Here is a 21,899-nt window from a genome sequence, read left to right as displayed (position 1 = left end):
GTTAATAGCAGACTAGATGATGACTCTAGTGATGTCCTGGCTCAGGCTATCATGGACACATTTGACCATCATCGACAACGGACTGCTGAGAGGGAGAGAGGGCAGCAGCAGCGAGAGAGGGAGCAAGATAGAGAGAGAGAAAGAGAACGAGAAAAAGACAGGGAGAGAGACAGAGAGCGAGAGAGGGAAAGAGATAGAGGAACCGGTCATGTCGTTGAGGCTCGCTGAAGTATGATATAAGCTGAAGATATTATACACTGACCCAACCTGAGAGACCACGGCTTCATCTGTCTATCTCTATCTCTCTACCTATGGCCTGAACCTACTTTTTACTGTTATTTGTCTACTTTTCAGCGGGAGCGTTATGATGGATGATTATCTGGTTTCTTCTCTATTATCAGACTCCCTGTGCATACATCTTCTTCTCTACTCTTTTCTTCTCCTCTATTCTCCCTTTTTATGTATGAATTATGACTAGATCTTACTACTTCTACTTCTCCGTACCAAGTACTTCTAGTAGTACATGAAGGATCCTTGTTCCAGTCTTCTTTGATCAGTAAACATTGCGGGGCAGGCTATCTCCATCTACATCGTACATATACAGCTGTCCTTTCATATACTACATACCCATCCATAGCTCATCAACAACAATTATATATACCATAACAGATCATACAGCTGAAAAAAATGACCGACCTCTCCGTTGACAACATCACCCAACATGCCATCACCATCAACTCGCAGTGCCCTGACCCCCGAACCCGCTACCTCCTCGAGCGTCTCACCACTCATCTCCATGACTTCGCCCGTGAAACAAGGCTGAGTACGGCCGAATGGTCGCAGGCCATCAACTTCCTCACAGAAACAGGCAAAACATGCACGGAAGTTCGACAGGAATTCATCCTGCTATCGGATATCCTTGGTCTGTCGGCGTTGGTCGACTCTATAGACCATCCCAAGCCACCAGGAGCTACGCAGGGGACGGTTCTAGGACCGTTTCACACGCATGATGCCGCAACGCTAGAAGCGGGAGCAAAACTATCATATGATGAAGCTGGAGAGGAATTGTTTGTTCTATGTACTGTGCATGATACCCAAGGTAGGGCTTTGGCTGAGACTCGGGTGGATGTTTGGGAGACGGATTCCTCTGGCCGGTATGACGTGCAGTATAGCGAGAGGGTGAAGCCAGATGGACGAGGAGTGATGCATACTGATGCGCAGGGTGCGTTCTGGTTCAAGGCTATCAAGCCAGTATCATATCCTATACCGGTTGATGGGACTGTAGGAAAGCTGTTGGCCCTGATGGGACGGCATTCATGGAGACCAGCGCACATGCATTTCATGCTAGCCAGGGAGGGATATGATACATTGATAACGTACGTTGCTTTTACTATTTTTGCTTCACTTGCTTGTTTGTTGCGGTGATGTAGCTGACGTGGACTCCGTACTAGATCGCTATATCCGCGCGGTGACAAGTATGAGACCTCCGACGCTGTGTTTGGCGTCAAGAGTTCGTTGGTGGTGGATTATGGTGCTGTCGACGAGGAGATGGCGAAGAAATATCATGTCCCTGTCGGCACTGCGTTGTTAGTCTATGATTTTGTTCTTGCTTCGGAGCAGGAGGCGAGAGAGCTGCAAGATCGTAATTCACTCGATGCCTTGAAGAAGCTGGGCCGTAACTTCAAGATCGTCAATGGCTTGCCTGTTCCTGAAGTTGATTGATGTTACTTAGCAAGAGGCACAATGCATGCCATTCACCAAGGCGGATAAAGGGCAATGGACTTGAATAAGGAAAAACCGACACGCCACATTTCATTAATTTATAACAAGCTGCATTTATCGAGTGAGTATCAGAATCATCGGCCCAGGGAGAAAAAGAAGAGGGTACAGAGAGGCCAGGCCAGCTTTTAGAACAAAAAAAAGACATAAGACAAGCGTGAATCCTTCCCCCCTGTCCTCCGGCCCATAACCCATTTTCTTCTCTTTCTCGATGGATGGTATTTATCTGTTAGTCAGTTGAATCGACTGGTATGTGTGTTGTCAATCAACGGTAACGTAACATCTTTGTTTTCTCCTTTTTTTTTGTTCTTTCCGATTTCCGATTCTTTTCTCGTTTATGCGGCAGTGATGGCTTGGCGGGTTCGGATACCACGTTGTCTCGACGAAAGTCTGGCGCCGGATAGATCGGTGCTCTTCTGGACAACCTCCTCGCCTTCGGTCAGGATCATCTCAACGTGGCATGGGCAGGACATGTATGGGTTGATCTATGACATGTTAGCAACCGGCAACGGACATTATATGAGCAATGAAATACGTACACGACCGTGGGCACGGTAAGTTCGTCGTCTTTGCTTGGGAGCCTGGTTAACCTGGATGTGCTTGACGATGAGGTTTCCGGTGTCGAGTCCCTTGGTGTCGGCGTTGGCTTCGGCGTTCTTGAGCAGAGAGAGGAGGAACTCCGCGGACTTGACGGGCCAGCGGGCCCTGCTAACACCGAATTGCTTGCCTATCAAAATATTCATCGTCAGTCCACCGCATCCAACCATCGTCAATTAAGGCCCTCTCAATATTCTTCAAGGCCCTGTATTCTTCCTCGTCCTCAATTCAATTCGACAATTCGACGATCCGACAATCCGATGAAATTTGGGTCCCCGCCACGCGCGCAATAAGTAGATTCCCTCTCCCAGTCGCATCCAAACAATCGAGAGTATCACTCACCCTGAGCAGTTCGTCCAGTGCCACCGGCATATCTTCGCATGGGAACAGCCTCCCTGTGTCCAATTACATTCTCGAGGAAAGTCACAGCACGCTGCAACTTGAGTCCGTTGATGGCCTGGGCGGTCTCACGGGTGTTCTTGAAGCTGGTTCGAAGATAGGAGCCGCGAGCGCTGGCGCTCTTTGCGCTGGAGGCGGGCTGGATAGCGTAACGGACCTATAAACATTGATATCCGTCAGTTCGTGGCCATTCAACATGGGGTTTCCGCGGTTCTTCTTCTGCGGGAAGGGAGACAGCCTGATCCAGTGGACATACCATCTTGACGAAGGGCGGTTGGAGGGCGAAGGGTGGTTGTTGATGGTCCCGTTGGTTGTCGTCGTGATGCTTCTGCGTTTTTTCGACTTTGGCGTGGTGAAAGCACGCGGGCGGTAAGCGAGCTTAGTCAGACTTCCGCCGCTTAGCCCTAATCTTTCTGCTTATGGACTAGTTTCAAGCTTAAGCTTAACTTCACCTTAGTCAGCACCCGGCTTAGTAATATATTGGTAATATCTTAGTCATGATATTAGGTAATCATTTACTAAGCGGATCCCTGATCTATACGGAAAAGGAACAAACAACGACGTCAGAGCAAGAGGAGGAAATCGTGGAAAACCATTAAGCATTATCAAGTGTGAAGGGCAATTTCAGTACACCATTTGCTAACGTTCAATAAAGCCGCCTTGCCGTCACCGCCGCTTGACTACCAATCGCACCAATCTATTCAGTAATAACCATGCCAAGCTCACCAGAATTGAAACCCTTTGTTTTTCGCATCAAAAGGAAAAAAGTGAAACCCGCGTTCCTATTCCCCGTGTACAAAACCATTTCCCCGGCCTAGATGTGTCCATGGAGTACGTGTCCGTTGTGACCGTGACGTCCGTTCTTTCGCCCGTTGCAGGCGCTGATGCCATTGCCGTTGCAGCCGATGCCATTACCGTTGGTCGCGCCGGCCTGGTTTTTCCATGCATCTCGCTGCTCCGGAATGGGCGTGATCAATTTCCCCGATTGGAGACACGATCGCACATTCTCGAGGACCAACACCTCCATTTCCTTCTGCGTCTCAAGGGTAGCTGTTCCGATATGTGGAAGCAACATGACCTTGGGGTTGTCCAGCAGCTCTGGTTCGATGGACGGCTCGTTCTCGTATACATCGAGACCAGCCGAGCTCACCTGCATTCGCGACGCAGCTGTTAGCAAAATTTAGGTTCGTCATTGGCTTAAGACTGGCTGGATTGCAATCTTTTTTTTCCTTTTTTGTTTTCTCTCTTTCTCGGGGTTCCTTACCTTGCCAGACTTCAATGCGGAGACGAGTGCTTTTTCGTCAATCAGCGCCCCTCGAGCGGTGTTCACGATCACTGCACCGTCCTTCATCTTTGCAAATTCTGGATAAGAGATGATGTGGCGGGTTGATGCATTAAGTGAGAGGTTGAGGCTGAGCACGTCCGATTGGGCGAGTAGCTGGTCGAACGAGACGTAAGTTGCATCTTCTTCGAGCTCTGGAGCAAGTCGATTTCGATTGTGGTAGATGACCCTCATTCCGAACACCTTTGCCCGACGTGACACTTCCTATGCATTGCAAAACAGACCGTCTTTGTCAGTCCATCCCTGAACTGAGATGTTTAATTTCCAACAAAGGGGTGGTAAAAGAAAACGAGATCGCATACCCTGCCAATGCCGCCCATTCCTAGGATACCAAGGACCTTCATTTGGGGATCATGTCCTAGTTTAGCCTTCCCTTGCCATTGTCCTGTAAGGAGTTAGCAGGGGCAGCTTGGGCATGGGGCGGGTGGTTCGCTACTTACCAGCTCTAATCGCAGTTATCGGAACATATGCCTGTCTTAAGGCGCCAATCATCAAGAAGATTGTGATATCTGCAGTGGCGTTGTTGACGGCGACTGGTGTATTCGACACGCGGATTCCTGTGCCGATTAGCTAGGGTCCAAAAAGTATACATACGCCTTGAAATGATATTCTAACAAAGAAAAAAGATGGGGCTGCCTAGCTAACCTTTCTCTGAGCAGGCTGTGGTATCAATGTTGTCATATCCAGCTCCATTATGACAAATGTATGCTAGCGACTTGGGGAGAACCTTTACAAGTTCAGCATCAAAGGGGCCAGTAATCTGCAAGGGCCAGAAGCCAGTATTAGCGACGAGCAAAGTCTTTTTTGCGTTTCCCCTGGTGAGCTCCCTTATACTACTATGGAGCAGGATCCGAGGCAAAGGGAAGGGGATATGTGGGTGATACACACAGCCGTTGACACGTTGGACCGGTAGATCGCCACCACATCATCATATCTACCATTTTTGCAGTTGGCTAGGAACTCTGGTCTAGTTCCCGTGGGAAACTCCTGCGTTGAGATGTCAGTGATTATGTGCTTGGCCAGACGTCATCCTCTTCGCGAGGTCGAGATAGGGCACACAGATATCCAAGATATTGGTGCATCAGGATATGACGATTTTGGGGTACTTTTTTTTTTTTTTTTTAACAGACCTTGAGTGTGGCCAAAGGTGCAAACTCCTCCCACTCTTTTCGGCAATGCACTATGTCTCCGATCAACAGTATTGACTGCGCTGACGGCATGATCCAGGCCTGGCAGACAGAAAATAGCTGCGATACACAGGGCTGGTCAGAGGTGAGGTGGACAGGTGATGGAAGATCGAGCGCTGAAGTGAGATCGAATAGCTAAATAAGGAAGGCTAATGCAGGCTGCAGCTGGTCTGGGGCAGATTAGCAAGGGGGAAAAGCTGAACCGATGCGAGATTATGTAGGTCCGGAGGTTTGGGGAACGTCGACAAGGACGAGGGTATAGAAGAGGGAGTGTAGCACTGGATCGCGATTCGCGGAGATTTATATGCACATGCGAAGCTATTCAAGGGGGGGATTTGGTATACCCCTTCACCGGGCAATGAGGCGATGAAGTAGTAGACCGGGAATATCAGGGAGGAGGGTGAAGTGACAGTTTCGTAGTTGTATGTAGATGTACAAAGCAGACGGGCCAGTGAGTCGACAAGGAAGAGACGGCGGTGAAGAAGACAGAGGAAACAGAAATCTGCGCCATCTAGGCCGGCGTCCTTCACTTTCTCTTCTTTATCTCTTACCTGGCTTTCTTTGCCTTCAAGGGGGGTGTCTCCGCGTATCCCTGGAACTTATATCTTGCCTCCCCGTCTAGCTCTCCTTTCCTTTCTTTCTTTTTCACAGCTGGACAAGGCTCTGGCACCCCGTTTCTTTTTTCCCCGTCTTGTTTTTTCTCGTTTTCACTCTCCGTCCGGGAAGCAGGCCAAGGATATTTGAAATCGTGAGAAACCTGAACCCGAGAGCCGCATGGTGAAGCGCGGCAGGGGAAAGGAGATAGAAGCCCGAGTCCCCAGCGCGGGATAAACCCAACTCCCAGCGGGATGATGCTATTGATGCTGTCTCCCAATTATACGCCAGAAGTCGATATCCACAGGTCTCCAGTTTACATCTATCGGCTAGTTAGTGGGCTGAGATTGGTCGCCGGGAGGCTATCACAACGGCGAGCAGGCCGGAAACTGCAAATAGATACGCAGACGGACACTCAGATAGACACGCAGAGAGACATGCAGACAGACGGACGGACAGCACGATTATTCTGGAGTTCCATGCATACGGACGCCCGGCAGCATGGCGTGGACGCGGTATCTACATTTGGGAACAGGCCTGAACCGCCGTCGATATCGACACATCGGCTATACTCCGTGTAGCAGCTCTATACAACCAGGGCGCGCGCCCACACGACACATATACGGCATACGATGCATACAGCACATGTTTACGACCACATATAAGACGACACAGGGCGCCATGAGAGGATGAAACGACATGAAGCACACCCTTCCAACGCCAAAACCCGTATATCTTCTGGGATGGCCTGGCCGAACCTGCTCGGGTCTTGTTTTCGCCTCTCGTTGCTTTTTTGTTTAGCCTCTTGATCAGACGTTGCATATTAACGCCGTCTGTTGCACAGCGTCTCATGCCCCGGAGGAGAACTGCGCATGCGGAAAAACAGCCGGCTGGACCTCACACCAACACTGCAGCCTCTATTGCTATAAACGGAGCATGCTGCCAAGTTAGGCCTCCGGATATTGAACATCGGGGAAAGTCTGTCGGCAACGGACCAGACGTGCCAGCGGACGGAATGCAAAAAACTCAGTTGCGCTGGCTGGCCCGGATGGCGCCCCGATGCAGGGGCCCCCTGGGGCGTCATGGGATGGGGATGAGATCGATCATGGACTCCCAGCTTGCCGTTTGGTAGCTGTTTACGGAGGATAAGTTACAAGGTCCAGGAATTCGGCGATTGATATGAACGATCGGTATATACATCCAACGGCGGGCGATTCAGCGCGGTGGCTGGCCGGGACACCCCTACCATTAATCTCTCACAAAGGAGTGCCATCCAACTTCCAACCCTTATCATCTTCGTCATCCTCTCACCCCCCCTTGACCATTCCATACAGACACCGCCGTTCAGCTGGCTGGAGAGCATGGCGTCGACCGTCTCGCAGACCCGGGCTCTCGTGCTTCATGGCGCACAGAATCTTCGGCTAGTCCGTAATACCAGTTCTTAAACCCAACTGCCAAGTATTATATCTCGTTCTAACATCTCCTGGTCAAAAGGAAACTCGTCCAATAACTTCGCCGGCAGAGGATGAAGTCCAAGTTATGGTTCGAGCCACCGGTCTCTGCGGCTCAGACCTACATTACTATCACCATGGCAGGAATGGCAACTTCGTCCTCCGCCAGCCATTAGTTCTCGGACATGAATCTATCGGCGAGGTTGTTGGCGTTGGGCCGCCATCGAAGACATCATCGTCATCATCTACTTCGCCCGGCTCGCCAGCACATAGCTTCAAGATAGGAGACCGCGTGGCTCTCGAAGTTGGCCTACCGTGTCGGAAATGCCTCCATTGCCGTCAGGACAGGTACAACATTTGCCGGTCCCTAAAATTTCGCAGTTCTGCGGCTGTATTTCCTCATCTTGACGGCACCCTGATGGATGTCACCAACCATCCGGCCGCAATGTGCCATAGACTGCCTCCGTCCATCTCGGACGTACAGGGTGCTCTACTCGAGCCCCTCGCCGTCTGTCTACATGCGATTAATCGCTCTAACCCACCAACAGCAGAGGACGTAGCACTTGCTAAGTCCGTCGCGGCTGCGAACGGTGGCGCCGCCTCAGACAGCGAGACTGCAGCCCTGATATTCGGCGCGGGCGCCATTGGTCTGCTTCTTGCATCTGCTCTGGCTATCACGCAGCATTTCACGACGATCGTAGTGGCAGATATCAACTCCGCACGATTAGAAATCGCCTCGTCACTCCCCTTTTCCTGCATAAAAACGTTCAAACTAGCGAGCCCCAACTGCACACCTACATCCACCCCTGCAGAGGACGATGTAACTGCAAAAGGCTTCGCTTCGGCTCTTCGAGAGGAATTTGGGCTCGTCCACGGCTACTCTCGCGTGTTCGACTGCACAGGCGTCCCGAACTGTGTACGTGCAGGCATCTATGCTTCTTCAGCTGGTGGCGCAGTGATACAGATCGGTATGGGAGGCCCAAGCCTCCCGACCATCCCGTTGTCTGCGTCCGCGCTGCGAGAGGTTGACCTGATCGGCGTCTTTCGCTACGATGGTCGATGTTACCCGGCAGCCATCGAGCTGGCCTCTTCCCACGTTTTTGACGTTGTGGCGGCGAAAGTCGTTACGCATGCCGTCGAGCTCGGCGAGGATGGAGGGCAAAGGGCGTTTAAGCTGGCTGCCTCTGATAAAGACGACGATGGTAAGACGGTAGTTAAGGTTGTTGTTATGAGTGGAAAGATGGATAGTCATGACTCGGTATAATACACCAAGGCGTACATCTAAACAATCGTGGGGATCGCTCTAAATCACAATAGATATACAGGGGGCAACAAAAGACTATTATACCTGCAAGATGCGTAGATATTGCAAGGGCAGGGGAGAGAAAAAAAAGACATAAACAAAGAAAAATCTACTTGAGCCCTCCGGCTATTAGGATACTCTGTCCAGTCAAATAACCGGTCGTCACACACATTTCTACAACATTAGCAACCTCGTCTGGCGTCCCCAGCCGGCCCAACGGGATAGTTTCAGCAACTTCTGGAATCGCACGAGCATCTGGAATCATCCCGGTTTCTCCAATCATAGCCGGAGCAACGTCGTTTACGCTGATATTAAACTCTGCCAGCCGAGTAGCTAGGTTCTTCATCATACCAGTCATGCCTCCCTTTGAGGCAGCGTAATCTACCACGTCATTCCAAGGTTAGTGAAATGTCGGCAATACGGAAGGGTAACATATAACATACGACACCCATTAATTCCTCCCCCAGAAGCTGAAATCGAGGACATGAGCACGATCCTCCCCCACCGTTGCGCCTTCATATGCTCAACCACACCTTTGACTAAGATGAAAGAAGCCCGTAGATTGACGTTAAGAGTGTAATCGAATTCTTCCAGTGAGATGTCCCATATCTGAGGTATCTTTACACCGTATCCCGCGTTCGAGACCAGGATGTCCGGTACGCGCTCGTTATGTTCAGCCCTGACTTCGAGGAATAGCCGATCGATTTGCTGAGACTGGCCAACGTCGACCTGGTGGATGGATATGTGGAGTGTCGACGATGATAGGGATTCCCTGATTGACTTGACAATGGCATCTATCCCATCCGCGTTTTTAGAGTATGTCAGTGCCAGATGGACGCCCCGAGCAGCGAGTTTGTGAGCACACGCTGCACCGATCCTGCGAACATTATCAACATCTAACCCGATTCTTTTTCGTCCTGGGAGAGGGGGAGCAGCAGCTTACCCACTCGAAGCACCGGTGATCAGCGCCAGTCGTCCCTCGATATCGTTCAGCGAAGCCATCCTGTCGTCTTCCTTGCATCAGGGCGTGAAATGGAGAAGTCTATGTGTTTATGTCCGCGCGGGATGATTGGGATCGGTAAAAACTCCGGCTAAAAACTCCGGCCCCGCCCGCTGCGGGGGGAACTCCTGGGCTCCTGCGTAAACTGCCGATGACCGCGCCAGCATAAGAAAAAGGAATATTCAGAGAGTATAAACATCGGATAAACATCAATCATTGGAGAGGAGGCTGTACGGTGTCTTTAACAGTGATCGCACTCAAGGAATAGCAAAGCGGTCAGTGGACAGGGCGACTAAAAGAGGAGGATCTCGTTCACATTCATCCAGCCCGGATACAGCTGTGTTCCATTATCATGATTCTCAGCTTGTAATCCCGTCTCTAGGCCTTGAAAACATTCTAATCCGAGCATGCTAGGGCCCGTAGCCACTCCATCGCCAGATACAAAGTCGCCTACAGCTTCCAGGTCGAGCCAGGAGAAGTCGTTCGCGGGACTGAACTGCATATACGTCGGTTCCGGCAGGCATGTCGTTGAGCCGGTTTGGGGCATATCGTTGGGTGGTTGGGGTTCTTGCACGGCATTGATATCGGTGCTGTTGATGTTGTTGCTGTTGCTGATGCCGGCATTTGGGTTGGCGTTGGCGTTGGGATTGGTGCTGGGACTGGCGTAGATGTTGTTGTTGTTACTGGTGGTGGTGATGCCATTTGTTGTAGGGGGGAGGGTAGAGCTGGAGAGGCCCTTTGGCTTCCAGAGCAGCTCTAGCAGTCGCGCGTAGCGGTAGCCAACGTCGTCGGGGCTCGCGCTGGCCCTGCGTAGTCGGTTTATCGTTTCGTTGATCATCTTGCGGATGACGGATTCTTCTGCCTGGTTCATGACGCCGAACGAACGTGCCTGGCACGTATTAGTGGGCGACTTTGACAATGGATGAAAGGGAAGAACGGCAAACCTTGTACAGAAAGACTGCAGCATATATGCTATATCTATAGACGGAGATTATCAGCCATATGCCGTGTTTACACTAGCAGCACACTTACAGGTAGAACCTCAGGGGCATGAAATGTAGATGTCTTTCCGGGTCGACGTAGTTGTTCAAGATGGTTAGATACGACTTGGCTGCCTCGACCGATTCATAGATGAACCGCGAATCCTGCATGGAGGCTACATTGCTAAATGCAGCGCGAAGGTGGTCTCGCTGGCTGACAGAATCACTCTTCGGTTTGTGCAGGGCCTGCGAGATGGCAGCCTGGAAGGCAAAGGCGTTTGTATACAGCTTCAGATACTCATAGGACATCTGAAGCATCACATTCAGATTTGACGAGCCTATACGTGGTCAGTCCATCGACAAATAAGTACCAACGACTAAGTCAGAGAAGAGACAAGAACTTACACTCCATGTTACCCCATAGACGGTACCATCGAGAAATGGCGACTCTGAAATCATCGACGTACTTTACGTAGTCGCCCATGAGCATCATATTCCTGCTCGTGCGCATGCCGGAATACAGCACATCATGGACATTCCCATATAGCTGCGTCAGGTCGAGGATGGCCTGGAAGATCTTCGAGTAGTCCTCATCCTGCGGGTTCTGAGGTTGCAACGACGGGAAATCATGGCTGACCAGACCCGTCATGGGCCCGGGGCCTCTCGACCAAAACGCCCGCCCTATCCGCACGGATATCAGCCTGTCGGACACATAGCAGCTCGCCCAGGCCAGCCGTTTGCGGTTATCGGTCTGGCTGTCACCGGTCGTTGCATCGTTGCGGAAGGACGTCTTATCCAGACCGAGGAAGTAGCCCGACCTCAAGGCGATACCGACGTGCATCCACGCAGCCCGGTCCTCCTCGCCGCGGCCTACGGGCTCGATAGACGGACGGAGGCCCTGCGGCTCCCACTCGGCCAGTATGAGCAGAGCTTCGACCGCCTCGACGTCGCAGTCGGTGCCGGCCGCGACGCCGGAGATCAGCTCGAGCATGTACTTTGAGCATCCCTGGTGGACCTGGGGCATGCTGGTCAGGTCCTTGGAGGCAACGGTGAGCACGGCCGTGAGCAGATGTTTCTCCTCCGAGGCGAACTGGTCGAGGGAGGCCCGGTTGAAGTACTTGCGCGGCACCAGGGGGAAATAGCAGTGATAGTTCTCGGCGTAGCGGGTGATGAGCTGCATGACGAAGCCGTGTGTCAACAGCTCGTTCTCGACCAGACGGTAGGCGAAGATGCCCTTCTTGACGCCGTGTCCGTTGGTGCGTATCAAGCCATCGGCGCCGTCTTCCACCTTGGGCACATCCGTACCTCGCTTGGCCACGTTCGTGAGCCGCTGCCACGCATCCGACGGGTTCCTGGGGACGCCCGAGTCGATCGCGCTCTCTCCGGTCGAGTCGTCGTCGTCGTCGTCGTCCTCGATGGAGGTGTCCCGGGGCCCCTCGGACGGGCCGTAGCGGTCGTGGTCGTTGTAGGGGGAGATGTATCTGCTGTGGTTGTAGTTCTCGGTGCTCTGCGGGCTGATGGACGTTTCCAGCGGCCTGGTCGGCGGTGGCACGGCGTTGGACGAGCCCAATGCGCTGGCAGAGGCCTTGATCGTGTTCCTGATGCGTTTCCCGCCGCGGTTGGAGGTTCCCAGCTCGCACTTGAGGTTCTCGTTGTGGCAGCGCTTGCACGGCGGCTGGCCGGGACGCCCGTTGCTGTCTCTGCAGGCTGTTAGCGATGTCCTCGTCGTAGGAGACAGTATACTTACAGGTCGCACTTGGACTTGCGACGGCGACAGTTGTAGCAGGCTCTCGAGACGCGCTTCATCTGGCCGTTCGACGTCCGCTTCATCTTCGGGCTGCCATTCTTGTAGGCCTCCGATTCTTCAGACTGCATCTTCTCTCTCTTGTCCTCTCGTCCTTCTCTCTTCCTCACTTCTGCTCTCGCCTCTCGTCTCTTATCCTCTCCTCTCCTCTGGGGTCGTCGGTGTCTTATTCTACCGCGTATCAGATCTGACCGGTTCAAGCCACGTCCATCACTCTGCTTCTAGATGCAATATCTCCTGCTGTGATCCGACTTGGCATGGCTGGCGCGGAGGACATGACGGAAGACGAAGAGAAGAAGAGACGAAGAGAAGACGAGAAGGACGAGATGGGCGACCAGGTCAGCCTGCAGCAGCATGGATAAGCCGAAATATTGGGCTTGTTTGATGCCCGCTTCCCCACGCCGGCGCATGTCAGGATGTGAGTATAGTATCTCCCGTATGCATATGTATACTTACGCATGTAACTAGCTCAGCATGGCTTGACCAGTGGACGGCCAGGGGGTTTGCGAATGCGACAGGTCAACTATCTACACGGCTCTCCGTCTGTCTGTTCGCATGCACCGGCGAGAGAGAGACGCCCGGTGGTGACAAGTGGTTCTTGTGAAGCATCGCCATGCATCGATGCACCCTACGTCCAGCACTATCATGCCAGGCTCGACGGCCAGACGAGATCATGGGAAGATGAGATGCTTGCTTTTTACGCTTGGCTGCCGTTTATTTGGCAATAGTCTTTGGGGCTTCTGATCGCTCTCTTTTTCGTTGCTTTTTGCCCTGGTTCTTTCATCCAGCACATACCTCCTGCTAGGCAAACAAGATGGGAACGATACGATGCCCGATACGAGGATGATGAGGTCCTGTTGGACGCGAGATGCGGTTATCCGCCAGCCATCCGCTAGACGAGCCTCCGTTTGTTCTCTATACCCGGGATGTCGAGACCCTCCGGATGCCGATACCCTGATATCCAATGGATGCTGACACCAGCCTGAACCGCAATCTATACCTGTCAACATGTCTAGTGCGAGAGCTCGCGGATCTACGAGATGGTATGATATCTCAACTGTGCGTGCGTTGCGAGTAGCTCGTCCCAATAGCGCCGGGGCGATCGCCCGACTTGACAATGCTCTGATTCCAACATGATAATACTGCATCCCGGTCTATTGGCGAACTGACCGGGGGATATTATGTGCCCTTCCGTACCGCCGTCGGGGGGAGGGTATATATACTTTACTCTTCATGCACGCACGGCTGCGCTCGCGATATCGACTTACTCCATGCGGAACGGTGGTCTGGTAGCTGGAATCAAGAACCGATCTTCGCGTCTGATATGATAGCTGGGCCCCTCTCGACCAAACCCCTAGCGGCATCCCCGAGTCGAATCGTCTCTTGCATGCCACTCCCTGGGGCCGGGTTGTCTGCGTCTAGCGACTGTCACGCAGGTCACATCATTACCCCGTGTGTAAACTGCCGTACGCAATCTTCTGCAGGGCGTTAAACAAGTCACCGTGCAAACAGAGGCAGAGGGAGCTGGTCACTGGTGGCTGATCGTGCGACAGGCCTCGATCCTTTATCAAGCAGTACTCTGTGCCATGTACGAAGCACAAGCAGTGGGCAGTTGAGGATATCATTCATTCATTCATCCTGCAGTGCCCGATTGTCTTGCAGGCCGACTCGTATGCTCATCCTCGCGATGACTTTGCCGATACATTGTACTCTGGCTGTACCCTGTTTCCTGCTTGTCGTACCATCATGATCCAGCCTTTGTATGACAGACCAGCGGCCTTCAGCAGTGTACCATCGATGTACTAGCGAGAAAAGGCTAGAGGGAAGAAACTAGAGGGAAGAGGGGGAGCGTCTCGGCCAGTTGCATCGGCCAGTTGCATGCGTGAATACGGGTCTTCCATATTATTTATTCTTCATCTATTCAGCCCTCAAACGGCCGGGGAGACAGCGGATAAAGGAATCACTCGATACGATCTGCGTGAAACCGGGTATTCACATCATAGTCTCCTGTCTGCGCAGATGATCAATATTGGTTCTTTGACGGCCTTAACAAGTCTCTCCTAACCACTCTCCTAGCCTGATAAGCGCTATGGAACTGTCCTGCTCTCCGCCTATATCAGCGTCTTCTTCGGCATCCTCCCTGTCGTCTGTCGTGCTCGCGCTCTGTATAACTGGAAGTCCCTAGGCGACGTGCCACCGGTTAACGCATCAGTGAAACCAGAACAGATACCCCGCCATGAACTCGGGCATTCTGCGTGTTCTGGATAGCCGTTGCTGGATAGACAACCGTTTGTCTATCTACGAGCATCTCAGCCATTGAGCCGGCGACGCCGCAGCAACCGCAGCAAACATCCGACTCACCATACTCCTTCTCGTATCTTCATACCCCCATCCTCATCCTCATCTTTATAATATATTTATATTTATATCTCGTACATCCTTATGATGACTAATGACATAAGGTTGATCCCGGGCCCAAAGAGGAAATTCGGTAAAGTCTCGGGTATAAAAGACAAACAAGTAGAAGAAAAAGAAAAAGAAATAAATAAACAAGCAAACATCTGGATATAATAGACTGTCTCTCACTGCATAGTAGTGGCCGACAGCAGACATGGCGACAAACGTACTCTCCCTCTTCTCGCTGCAGGGCAAGACGGCCCTGGTAACGGGTGGAAGCAGGGGTATCGGGCGGGCGATGGCTGTCGGCCTTGCAGAAGCGGGTGCAGACATCATACTTGTTCAAGTACGTTGCCTATATCATACGAAATAGTTCATAGTTCGGTATCATGCTTATGTCTGCAGAGAGACGCCGGCAACACGCAGACGCGAGACGAGATACTGCAGAAAACAGACGGCAGGGTCAAGGTGACCATCTACATCGCTGAGCTGGCCGACAGGGCTGCGGTAAAGGAGATCGTCCCCGACGTGGTCAGGGATGGCACGGCGGTTGATATCCTGCTGAACTGTGCAGGCATTCAGCGGAGACACCCGAGCGAGGCGTTTCCGGACGAGGACTGGGATGAGGTTTGCCCCCGACTTGACATTGAGTATGACTTTACTGACTGAAGACAAGGTGCTCCAAGTGAATCTGTCGGCGGTCTTCACGCTCTGCCGTGAATTCGGGGCCTATCTGCTCTCCCGCAACGCCCCAGGCTCCATCATCAACATGGGCTCTCTGCTCTCGTACCAAGGAGGCATCACCGTCCCCGCCTACGCAGCGTCCAAGGGCGGCATCGCCCAACTGACCAAGGCGCTGTCGAACGAGTGGGCGGCCAGGGGGGTCCGCGTCAACGCTATCGCGCCAGGATACATCGACACAGACATGAATACGGCGCTGATCAATGATCCAGCGCGGAGCGAGGCGATTTCGGCGAGGATTCCGGCTGGCAGGTGGGGGAAGGCCGAAGACTTCAAGGGCATCGCCGTGTTCCTGGCGAGCGATGCGAGTGCGTATGTCTCGGGGGAGATGGTCAACGTCGACGGGGGGTGGATGGGCAGGTAGTTCTATATCGCCGGAGTATATATGCTATCTCTGAAGTGTGTGAAGTTTAGTCGTATCACATCTGCTCTATCATGAATAGTATCGCTCTATCATGAATAGCATCGCTCTATCATTAATAGCATCGATGATCGGTGACTCCATCCATCTTCAAGCTTCATCCTCCTGAGCGCTTCGATGTTTCATGCATCTCGTCCCGGGCTTCTCCCATCCAACCGCTCCCTGATCCGTCCAGGGGTTGAAGCTGCGTCGCCACGTCTGGCAAACGTCTTCTCCGTAGACTTTCGAGATCAAGACGCTCGACCACTGACAGCGCTGGCACCGCCGTCTGATCCCCTGCATGGCCTGACCCCCGTTTCAGCCACGGCCTGAAGCCACCAAAGAACGCCTTCAGAGACCGTCCAGCGCCTCCCGCTGTGGGTTTCGTTCAGCGCCCAAGTGGATACAGCGCATCTTGGGATGCTGAGATGTCTTCCAACCATCTGGCTGGACGGTCTGATGTCTCTGGCACGACTCGCGATGGGAGGATGCTTGGGCGGGTTCGGCCGTGGGCCTTTGACATCTCGAAGGTCTTGTTTATACAAGACGGGATGGCCCCCTTTTTCTTCCTCCTGTGTGCGACTCTGCTCCTGGGAGATCAAAGTCAGGCTGGAAGATCTTTTCTCTGAGCTGGACTCGGATACGCCTCTTGCCACTCTTTCTGTGCTGTCTATCACTGTCAATAGCCGTCTTGTTCTTTCACTCGCTCATTCACTCACTCTGCTGGCCATTCACTCACTCTGCTGGTCATTCGCTCATTCCGCCGGACAGGACAGGACAGAACACTGCTGAGCAGTTGTAAGTTCGCCTCCTTCACTTCCACCTCACTTTAGATACTGATGCCATGGATAGATCACTCTTTATACAGTCAGGACGGCTTCTTCCGCCAAACAGTCCTCCAGCCAACTTGAACATTCTTTCATTACAGAAATCTCACTCTGACGTCAACGCCTGCAGTCAAAGGCGCTTGATAAAAGCTAATAAAAGCTGATATCAACCTCGCCTTTACTATCACACTCTTTATGCACGCTTGAGAACTGCGTCTCTTTCTTCAGCCTTGATACGCCGCCGGACTCACAGATATGGACATCTACGCCCGCGAGCTGGCTGCTCCTCACTCGCAGAACACGACATATGTATCCCCCTATACTCGAGGTCTGCTCGGCGTCAGGGTCAACCTCGACCGTCTCGTTACGCTGCTGCTCTGCGTCTCCATCGGCGCAGTATGTCTCTTCATCCTGATCACCCGGTTCACCCAGATGTCGCACTCCTATCTGCGCCAGGTCACCTCGGCCACCGCGAGTCCCAACCAGCAACGCTTCTGGGGCGCAGAACAGTCGACTCTGTGGGCTGATATCAAGAACCACGTCCTCTACGCTCCCCTGGGCAGGAAACGACATAATCGCGAGTTCAAGCTGTCCGAGGCTGTCAACGTCGGCACCCTGCCCTCCAGATTCCACTCGGTGCTGCTGATCTTCTACCTCCTTAGCCAGGTAGCCTACTGCTCCGTCCTGGATTATCGTGCAAACAACAAAGCTGCGCTGGTCGCCGAGCTCAGGGGCCGGTCCGGAAACCTCGCTGTCTTGAACATGATTCCCCTTTTTGTTCTGGCCGGGAGGAATAACCCGCTCATCCCCTTGCTGCGTGTTTCCTTCGACACGTACAACCTCATCCATCGATGGCTGGGCAGGATCGTGATCATCGAGTCCGTCGTCCACACCGTTGCATGGATGATCAACGCCGTCGGTGCTGATGGATTGGAGAAGATGTGGTATGATGTCTGCCATGAACCCTTCTACATCTGGGGCTTCGTCGCGACCGTCACCATGATCTTCGTCCTCATCCAGTCTCCCTCGCCCATCAGACACGCCTTCTACGAGACATTCCTTCATCTTCACCAGCTCTTTGCACTTGTCGTCGTTGTGGGCATCTACTTTCACCTCCATATGGACAATCTCCCACAGCTGCCTTGGTTCCAGTTCATCATCGGCATCTGGGCTTTCGAACGCATCATGCGATTTGCTCGACTCGTCTACCTCAATGTCTCTCGCCGCAACGGCCTGACCCGCGTAGTCGTCAAGGCACTGCCCGGTGAAGCCAGCAGAGTCACCTTCTACCTCCCTCGCCATGCCAAAATCGCCCCCGGAAGCCATGTGTACGCCTACCTACCACGCATCTCACTCTGGATGTCTCACCCTTTTTCCGTTGCATGGGCTGAAAGCGGCTCAGGCTCGCTCCCCAAGTCTCCCAAGACAGACAAGTTCAGCGACTCCTCCAAGGCCGCCCTCAGCCGGAAGCCATCCACAATGTCCTCATCCACCGCTGCCTCGTCTCCGCGTGATCTCGAAAAGGGCCATGGTCGAAACATTGCACTTGCCGCCGACGACTCTCAGCCAACTTGCGTCTCCCTCATCATGGCCGCACGAACAGGCATGACTCGCAAACTGTACAATGCCGCCCTGGCGTCTCCAAACCTCACGCTCGAAACAACCGGGTTCATCGAGGGACCGTACTCCTCTCACCCTTCTTCGTTCGGCAGCTACGGTACCGTGGTCCTCTTCTCTGGCGGCGCCGGTATCACTCACCACCTGATGCATGTTCGTGACTTGCTCGCCGCCGCAGACGCAGGCACCATAGCCACACGCCGCGTATACCTCATCTGGTCCGTTCGCACGACCGAGCATCTTGCATGGGTCCGCGGGTTTATGGATTCTATTCTGCACATGCCCAACCGTCGAGATGTGCTCGTTACCAAACTCTTCGTCAGCAAGCCACGCAGTCAACGCGAGATCCAGAGCCCCAGCACCACCCTCCAAATGTTTCCCGGTCGATGTCGGCCCGACGTGGTGCTCGAGGAGGTGCTGTCCGACCCTGTTGGCGCCACGGGTGTGAGTGTCTGCGGTCCTGGTGCGTTTGCAGATGAAGTGCGCTCCAGCGTGAGGAAGCGGATTGGAAATGGACAAGTTATCGATTTTGTCGAGGAGGCGTTCACCTGGTGATCATTCCCGTTATAGACAAAAGATCCTTCAATTCTATTATCTAGATGTCCGCGGTTGGGTATTCTAGTTTTTGCTTCTTGTATTTAGCCCTTTTTTGATGATATCCCTTGTCTAGAGCCGGTTTTGTATGCTCGTTAGCCCAGATGACGTGAAATGACTTCAATTCAAAGAATTACCAAGTTCCAGAACAATGCATGATCCAAGTGTAAAGAGTAATTTAAAGCTTCAAATTCATCATATTGTAATATCACCTATATGATGAAGGATCAATTTATTCAGTATAAGATCAAAGGCTGTATAACTGGCTTATAGAATACCCTGAAAGACGAATGTTGACGTCAAAGCAACGCTATAGTAACACAATAAAATCCAACGAGGGAACATACGGGGAATAAGTAGCTAAATATCGAAATGAATACGCATTAAACGAAGAGGTTTAAAAAGAATTTGGTAGACGAAGCATATGTATGAAGCCTTCTTTATCTTCATCCCATAATTCTCATGAATGAGTAGTAGAAGTGACCGTTGGTTTATTTCCCGTACTTGATCCGGGCGCTAAAGCCAACGCCTCGGAAGCCGTTTGCTTGGTATTGTCGAATAAATTATACTCAGACTGGGAATAATACCTTTCCCTCTTCGTGGATGGGTCGGTCTGGTTATGGCCGGTTGTCGTGGTAGCACCACCAGCAGCAGCGGTGCTCTCCGGTTCGACAATCCTGCTAACTCTATTCGAATCTGTCCCAGAATTGGCGTCCGTTGCGAACTTATCGGCAAATGGATTTTCTACTTGGAATTCATTCGGGTTATATTCCCACGATATGGGAGGCGCAGTAGTTGTTGGTGGTAGATGGTTGATATTGGCTGTATCTGTAGTGTAGTTACTGCTATGGCCGTTGTTGAGCGTTGAAGTTCCATTCGCATATGGGTCGCCCACTTCTGGATTATGTATGGGAGATACATGGTTTGAGAAGGTTCTCGGTGGGGATAACGGAGGAGATATTGGCGCGCCTTCTACATTGCCAGCATTGGTTGGTGGTATGTATAGCGCTGGTTTCGTTTCTCCATTAGGAGCTGGGGGTTGATCTGGAGATTGCTTGGATAATTTCTTTGGTATCCGAGGCATGGAGAGTCGGGGTATATATCGTTGTTTTTTAGTTGGAATGCTTTCCGGTTCGGTGCCTGCCGGCAATGCGCCAGTTACCTGGGGATATGGCTGCTCAGTTTGATGGTTTTGGCTGTGGTTGCGGTGATGATTAGGATTGCTGTCAGCTAGACGCTGGGCCTGCTCAGCCCGTTCTTCGGGAGACTTAAAGCCAGCCTTCCTTGCGTCGAGGGTGGCGCGATTATACCTTGACAATGCAACGGAGATTTTATCATTGGTCTCGATCAGGGTAAGCATGGTGTCTGCGTCTGGAGCCGGGTCTGACGAGTTGATGTAGCCCTGTACGGATCTCGATGCGGACTGGCAACGCGTAGCGAATTCCTTGAGCATATCATTTTGGTAGAATTCAGAAACGGGGGTGGACAAGAGCATCTGCTGGAGTAGTTTTGCTGATTCATTGGCTTCGTTGACTCGTGCGGCAAGTTCGCCAGGAGGGGGAAGGCCACGGAGCCTGTGCTGGCGGGAGAAGTAGTCCTGTCTCTGTCCCGGTTGGGGGCCTGGAGTTGGATTATTCTACATAGAGGTCAGCATCTTAACAGAGATCGGGAGAATGGTCGTCTCACGAACCTGGACTGGCTGTTGTAATCCGAACGGCGGATACCCGTAGGTCTTCTGGAACTTCTCTTTCTCCTTGGTCCACATCTGAATGAGTCCCGTAAGATTTGTATCGTTCGCCTTTGTAACCGACAGCGTCTCGAGCGTTTCACGCAGGATCTGCGCAACATGCATATCTCGTCCATCTCGAAGTAGGATTTTGACGCATGCCGTGAATCGGGAGTCAATATTGCGAGTGAAAGATGGGCCCGGGTTGTCGGATAGGATTCGTATTAGCATAATCGCATTATATTGGCGCTGAGGGTGCGAGCTGGCAGGCTTCGAGAGGTACTTCTGGATCTGGTGTGCAGCGATTTTGGCCGCCTCGGGACTCGATTCGGCGGCCTCCACGATGGTGGGGAGTTGTAGGTATTCATTGCCCTTGAAAGATGTATTAGAGTAAATGCGACGAAGGCACGGTATTTAGAGGGCTAGGGTCGCGCATACGTTGTTTGTATCTGAGTTATCGCAGAACTCCACCTATAGATTATATCAGTTATATTATCACGACAGTAAGAGGCAGGAATTCAAGCTCACCACAGCCTTGAGAACAGCTACTTCAGGCGAGTCATTGGGCTTGCCGGCACCTAGAGCTACTCAACGCGTAGGTTCCGTTAGTTCGACTCATCTCCGAGTAGTAAAAGTGCCGCATAATGGAGGAGGAACAAACCACTGTTCCGCCTGCTGGTGATGGTCCCGATGAAGCGCTTCATTGTCAACGGCTTCTCAGCAACTTTTCCCTACAGCCGACCGCGTGAACAGAGGTCGATAGGAAAGGGTACAGGAAAGTGCGAAGGATGAGGGACGAAGGAAGGTGAGTCGGAGAACGGAACCCAGCGTCAAGGGGGCCAAAAACCCTTTAGCCTAGTGCAAGGATAGTCTGCTTTATGTGCCTATCAACGGCCAACGTAAGAACGTCAATGTCGCTAGCCGGGGGGACAGACATTAATAGCCTGGTCAATGAAGGGCTCAGGGACGGGGATCAACCCAATGTTTGTTCTTCCCGTGACGTTAGTTCCATCTTGAGGCTCTTCTGTTCCTATACTTAGGCAGAAATTGTAGCTTTCCACCAACACGTTATAACGCTTCCGAGACATGGATCTAGCCTTAGCACGGCCGCGACCCATGAACGGCCTGTCTCGTCGTCGTGTTAGATCTTGAGCTTCGTCC

The 21,899-nt window shown here is 52.3% G+C and overlaps 8 protein-coding genes across 8 annotated transcripts; 4 read left to right on the top strand and 4 right to left on the bottom strand.

Moving 5' to 3' along the window:
* Positions 1 to 687: 687 nt before the first annotated feature.
* Positions 688 to 1,722, top strand: GIQ15_03946 (hydroxyquinol 1,2-dioxygenase; the record flags this gene model as incomplete). Its single annotated transcript, XM_033551363.1, has 2 exons — positions 688 to 1,376; positions 1,452 to 1,722. The coding sequence occupies 2 exons, from the start codon at positions 688 to 690 to the stop codon at positions 1,720 to 1,722; spliced, it is 960 nt and encodes a 319-aa protein (XP_033405093.1).
* A 392-nt stretch (positions 1,723 to 2,114) lies between these two features.
* GIQ15_03945 (2-hydroxyacid dehydrogenase) lies at positions 2,115 to 4,810 on the bottom strand (the record flags this gene model as incomplete). Its single annotated transcript, XM_033551362.1, has 9 exons — positions 2,115 to 2,264; positions 2,319 to 2,506; positions 2,719 to 2,932; positions 3,032 to 3,117; positions 3,631 to 3,925; positions 4,040 to 4,321; positions 4,420 to 4,502; positions 4,558 to 4,687; positions 4,763 to 4,810. The coding sequence occupies 9 exons, from the start codon at positions 4,808 to 4,810 to the stop codon at positions 2,115 to 2,117; spliced, it is 1,476 nt and encodes a 491-aa protein (XP_033405092.1).
* Positions 4,811 to 7,437: 2,627 nt separating this feature from the next.
* Positions 7,438 to 8,613, top strand: GIQ15_03944 (zinc-dependent alcohol dehydrogenase; the record flags this gene model as incomplete). Its single annotated transcript, XM_033551361.1, has 1 exon — positions 7,438 to 8,613. The coding sequence occupies one exon, from the start codon at positions 7,438 to 7,440 to the stop codon at positions 8,611 to 8,613; it is 1,176 nt and encodes a 391-aa protein (XP_033405091.1).
* Positions 8,614 to 8,761: 148 nt separating this feature from the next.
* On the bottom strand, positions 8,762 to 9,654 carry GIQ15_03943 (3-ketoacyl-acyl carrier protein reductase; the record flags this gene model as incomplete). The annotated part of the gene is made up of 3 exons (XM_033551360.1): positions 8,762 to 9,033; positions 9,096 to 9,529; positions 9,596 to 9,654. The coding sequence occupies 3 exons, from the start codon at positions 9,652 to 9,654 to the stop codon at positions 8,762 to 8,764; spliced, it is 765 nt and encodes a 254-aa protein (XP_033405090.1).
* A 290-nt stretch (positions 9,655 to 9,944) lies between these two features.
* GIQ15_03942 (uncharacterized protein) lies at positions 9,945 to 12,846 on the bottom strand (the record flags this gene model as incomplete). The annotated part of the gene is made up of 6 exons (XM_033551359.1): positions 9,945 to 10,541; positions 10,597 to 10,630; positions 10,685 to 10,970; positions 11,038 to 12,332; positions 12,380 to 12,607; positions 12,689 to 12,846. 6 exons carry the CDS (start codon positions 12,844 to 12,846, stop codon positions 9,945 to 9,947), a joined length of 2,598 nt encoding a protein of 865 aa, XP_033405089.1.
* Positions 12,847 to 15,047: 2,201 nt separating this feature from the next.
* On the top strand, positions 15,048 to 15,938 carry GIQ15_03941 (acetoacetyl-CoA reductase; the record flags this gene model as incomplete). Its single annotated transcript, XM_033551358.1, has 3 exons — positions 15,048 to 15,179; positions 15,239 to 15,460; positions 15,510 to 15,938. 3 exons carry the CDS (start codon positions 15,048 to 15,050, stop codon positions 15,936 to 15,938), a joined length of 783 nt encoding a protein of 260 aa, XP_033405088.1.
* Positions 15,939 to 17,056: 1,118 nt separating this feature from the next.
* On the top strand, positions 17,057 to 18,973 carry GIQ15_03940 (FreB; the record flags this gene model as incomplete). The annotated part of the gene is made up of 1 exon (XM_033551357.1): positions 17,057 to 18,973. The coding sequence occupies one exon, from the start codon at positions 17,057 to 17,059 to the stop codon at positions 18,971 to 18,973; it is 1,917 nt and encodes a 638-aa protein (XP_033405087.1).
* A 499-nt stretch (positions 18,974 to 19,472) lies between these two features.
* On the bottom strand, positions 19,473 to 21,442 carry GIQ15_03939 (uncharacterized protein; the record flags this gene model as incomplete). Its single annotated transcript, XM_033551356.1, has 5 exons — positions 19,473 to 20,648; positions 20,703 to 21,110; positions 21,177 to 21,209; positions 21,267 to 21,322; positions 21,400 to 21,442. The coding sequence occupies 5 exons, from the start codon at positions 21,440 to 21,442 to the stop codon at positions 19,473 to 19,475; spliced, it is 1,716 nt and encodes a 571-aa protein (XP_033405086.1).
* Positions 21,443 to 21,899: the final 457 nt, after the last annotated feature.

Source organism: Arthroderma uncinatum (assembly GCF_011692745.1).
Source record: "Arthroderma uncinatum strain CBS 119779 chromosome Unknown scaffold3, whole genome shotgun sequence".
NCBI classification, from domain to species: domain Eukaryota; kingdom Fungi; phylum Ascomycota; class Eurotiomycetes; order Onygenales; family Arthrodermataceae; genus Arthroderma; species Arthroderma uncinatum.
Note: the sequence above shows the minus strand (reverse complement) of the source record. Positions and strands in the feature narration are given on the sequence as shown.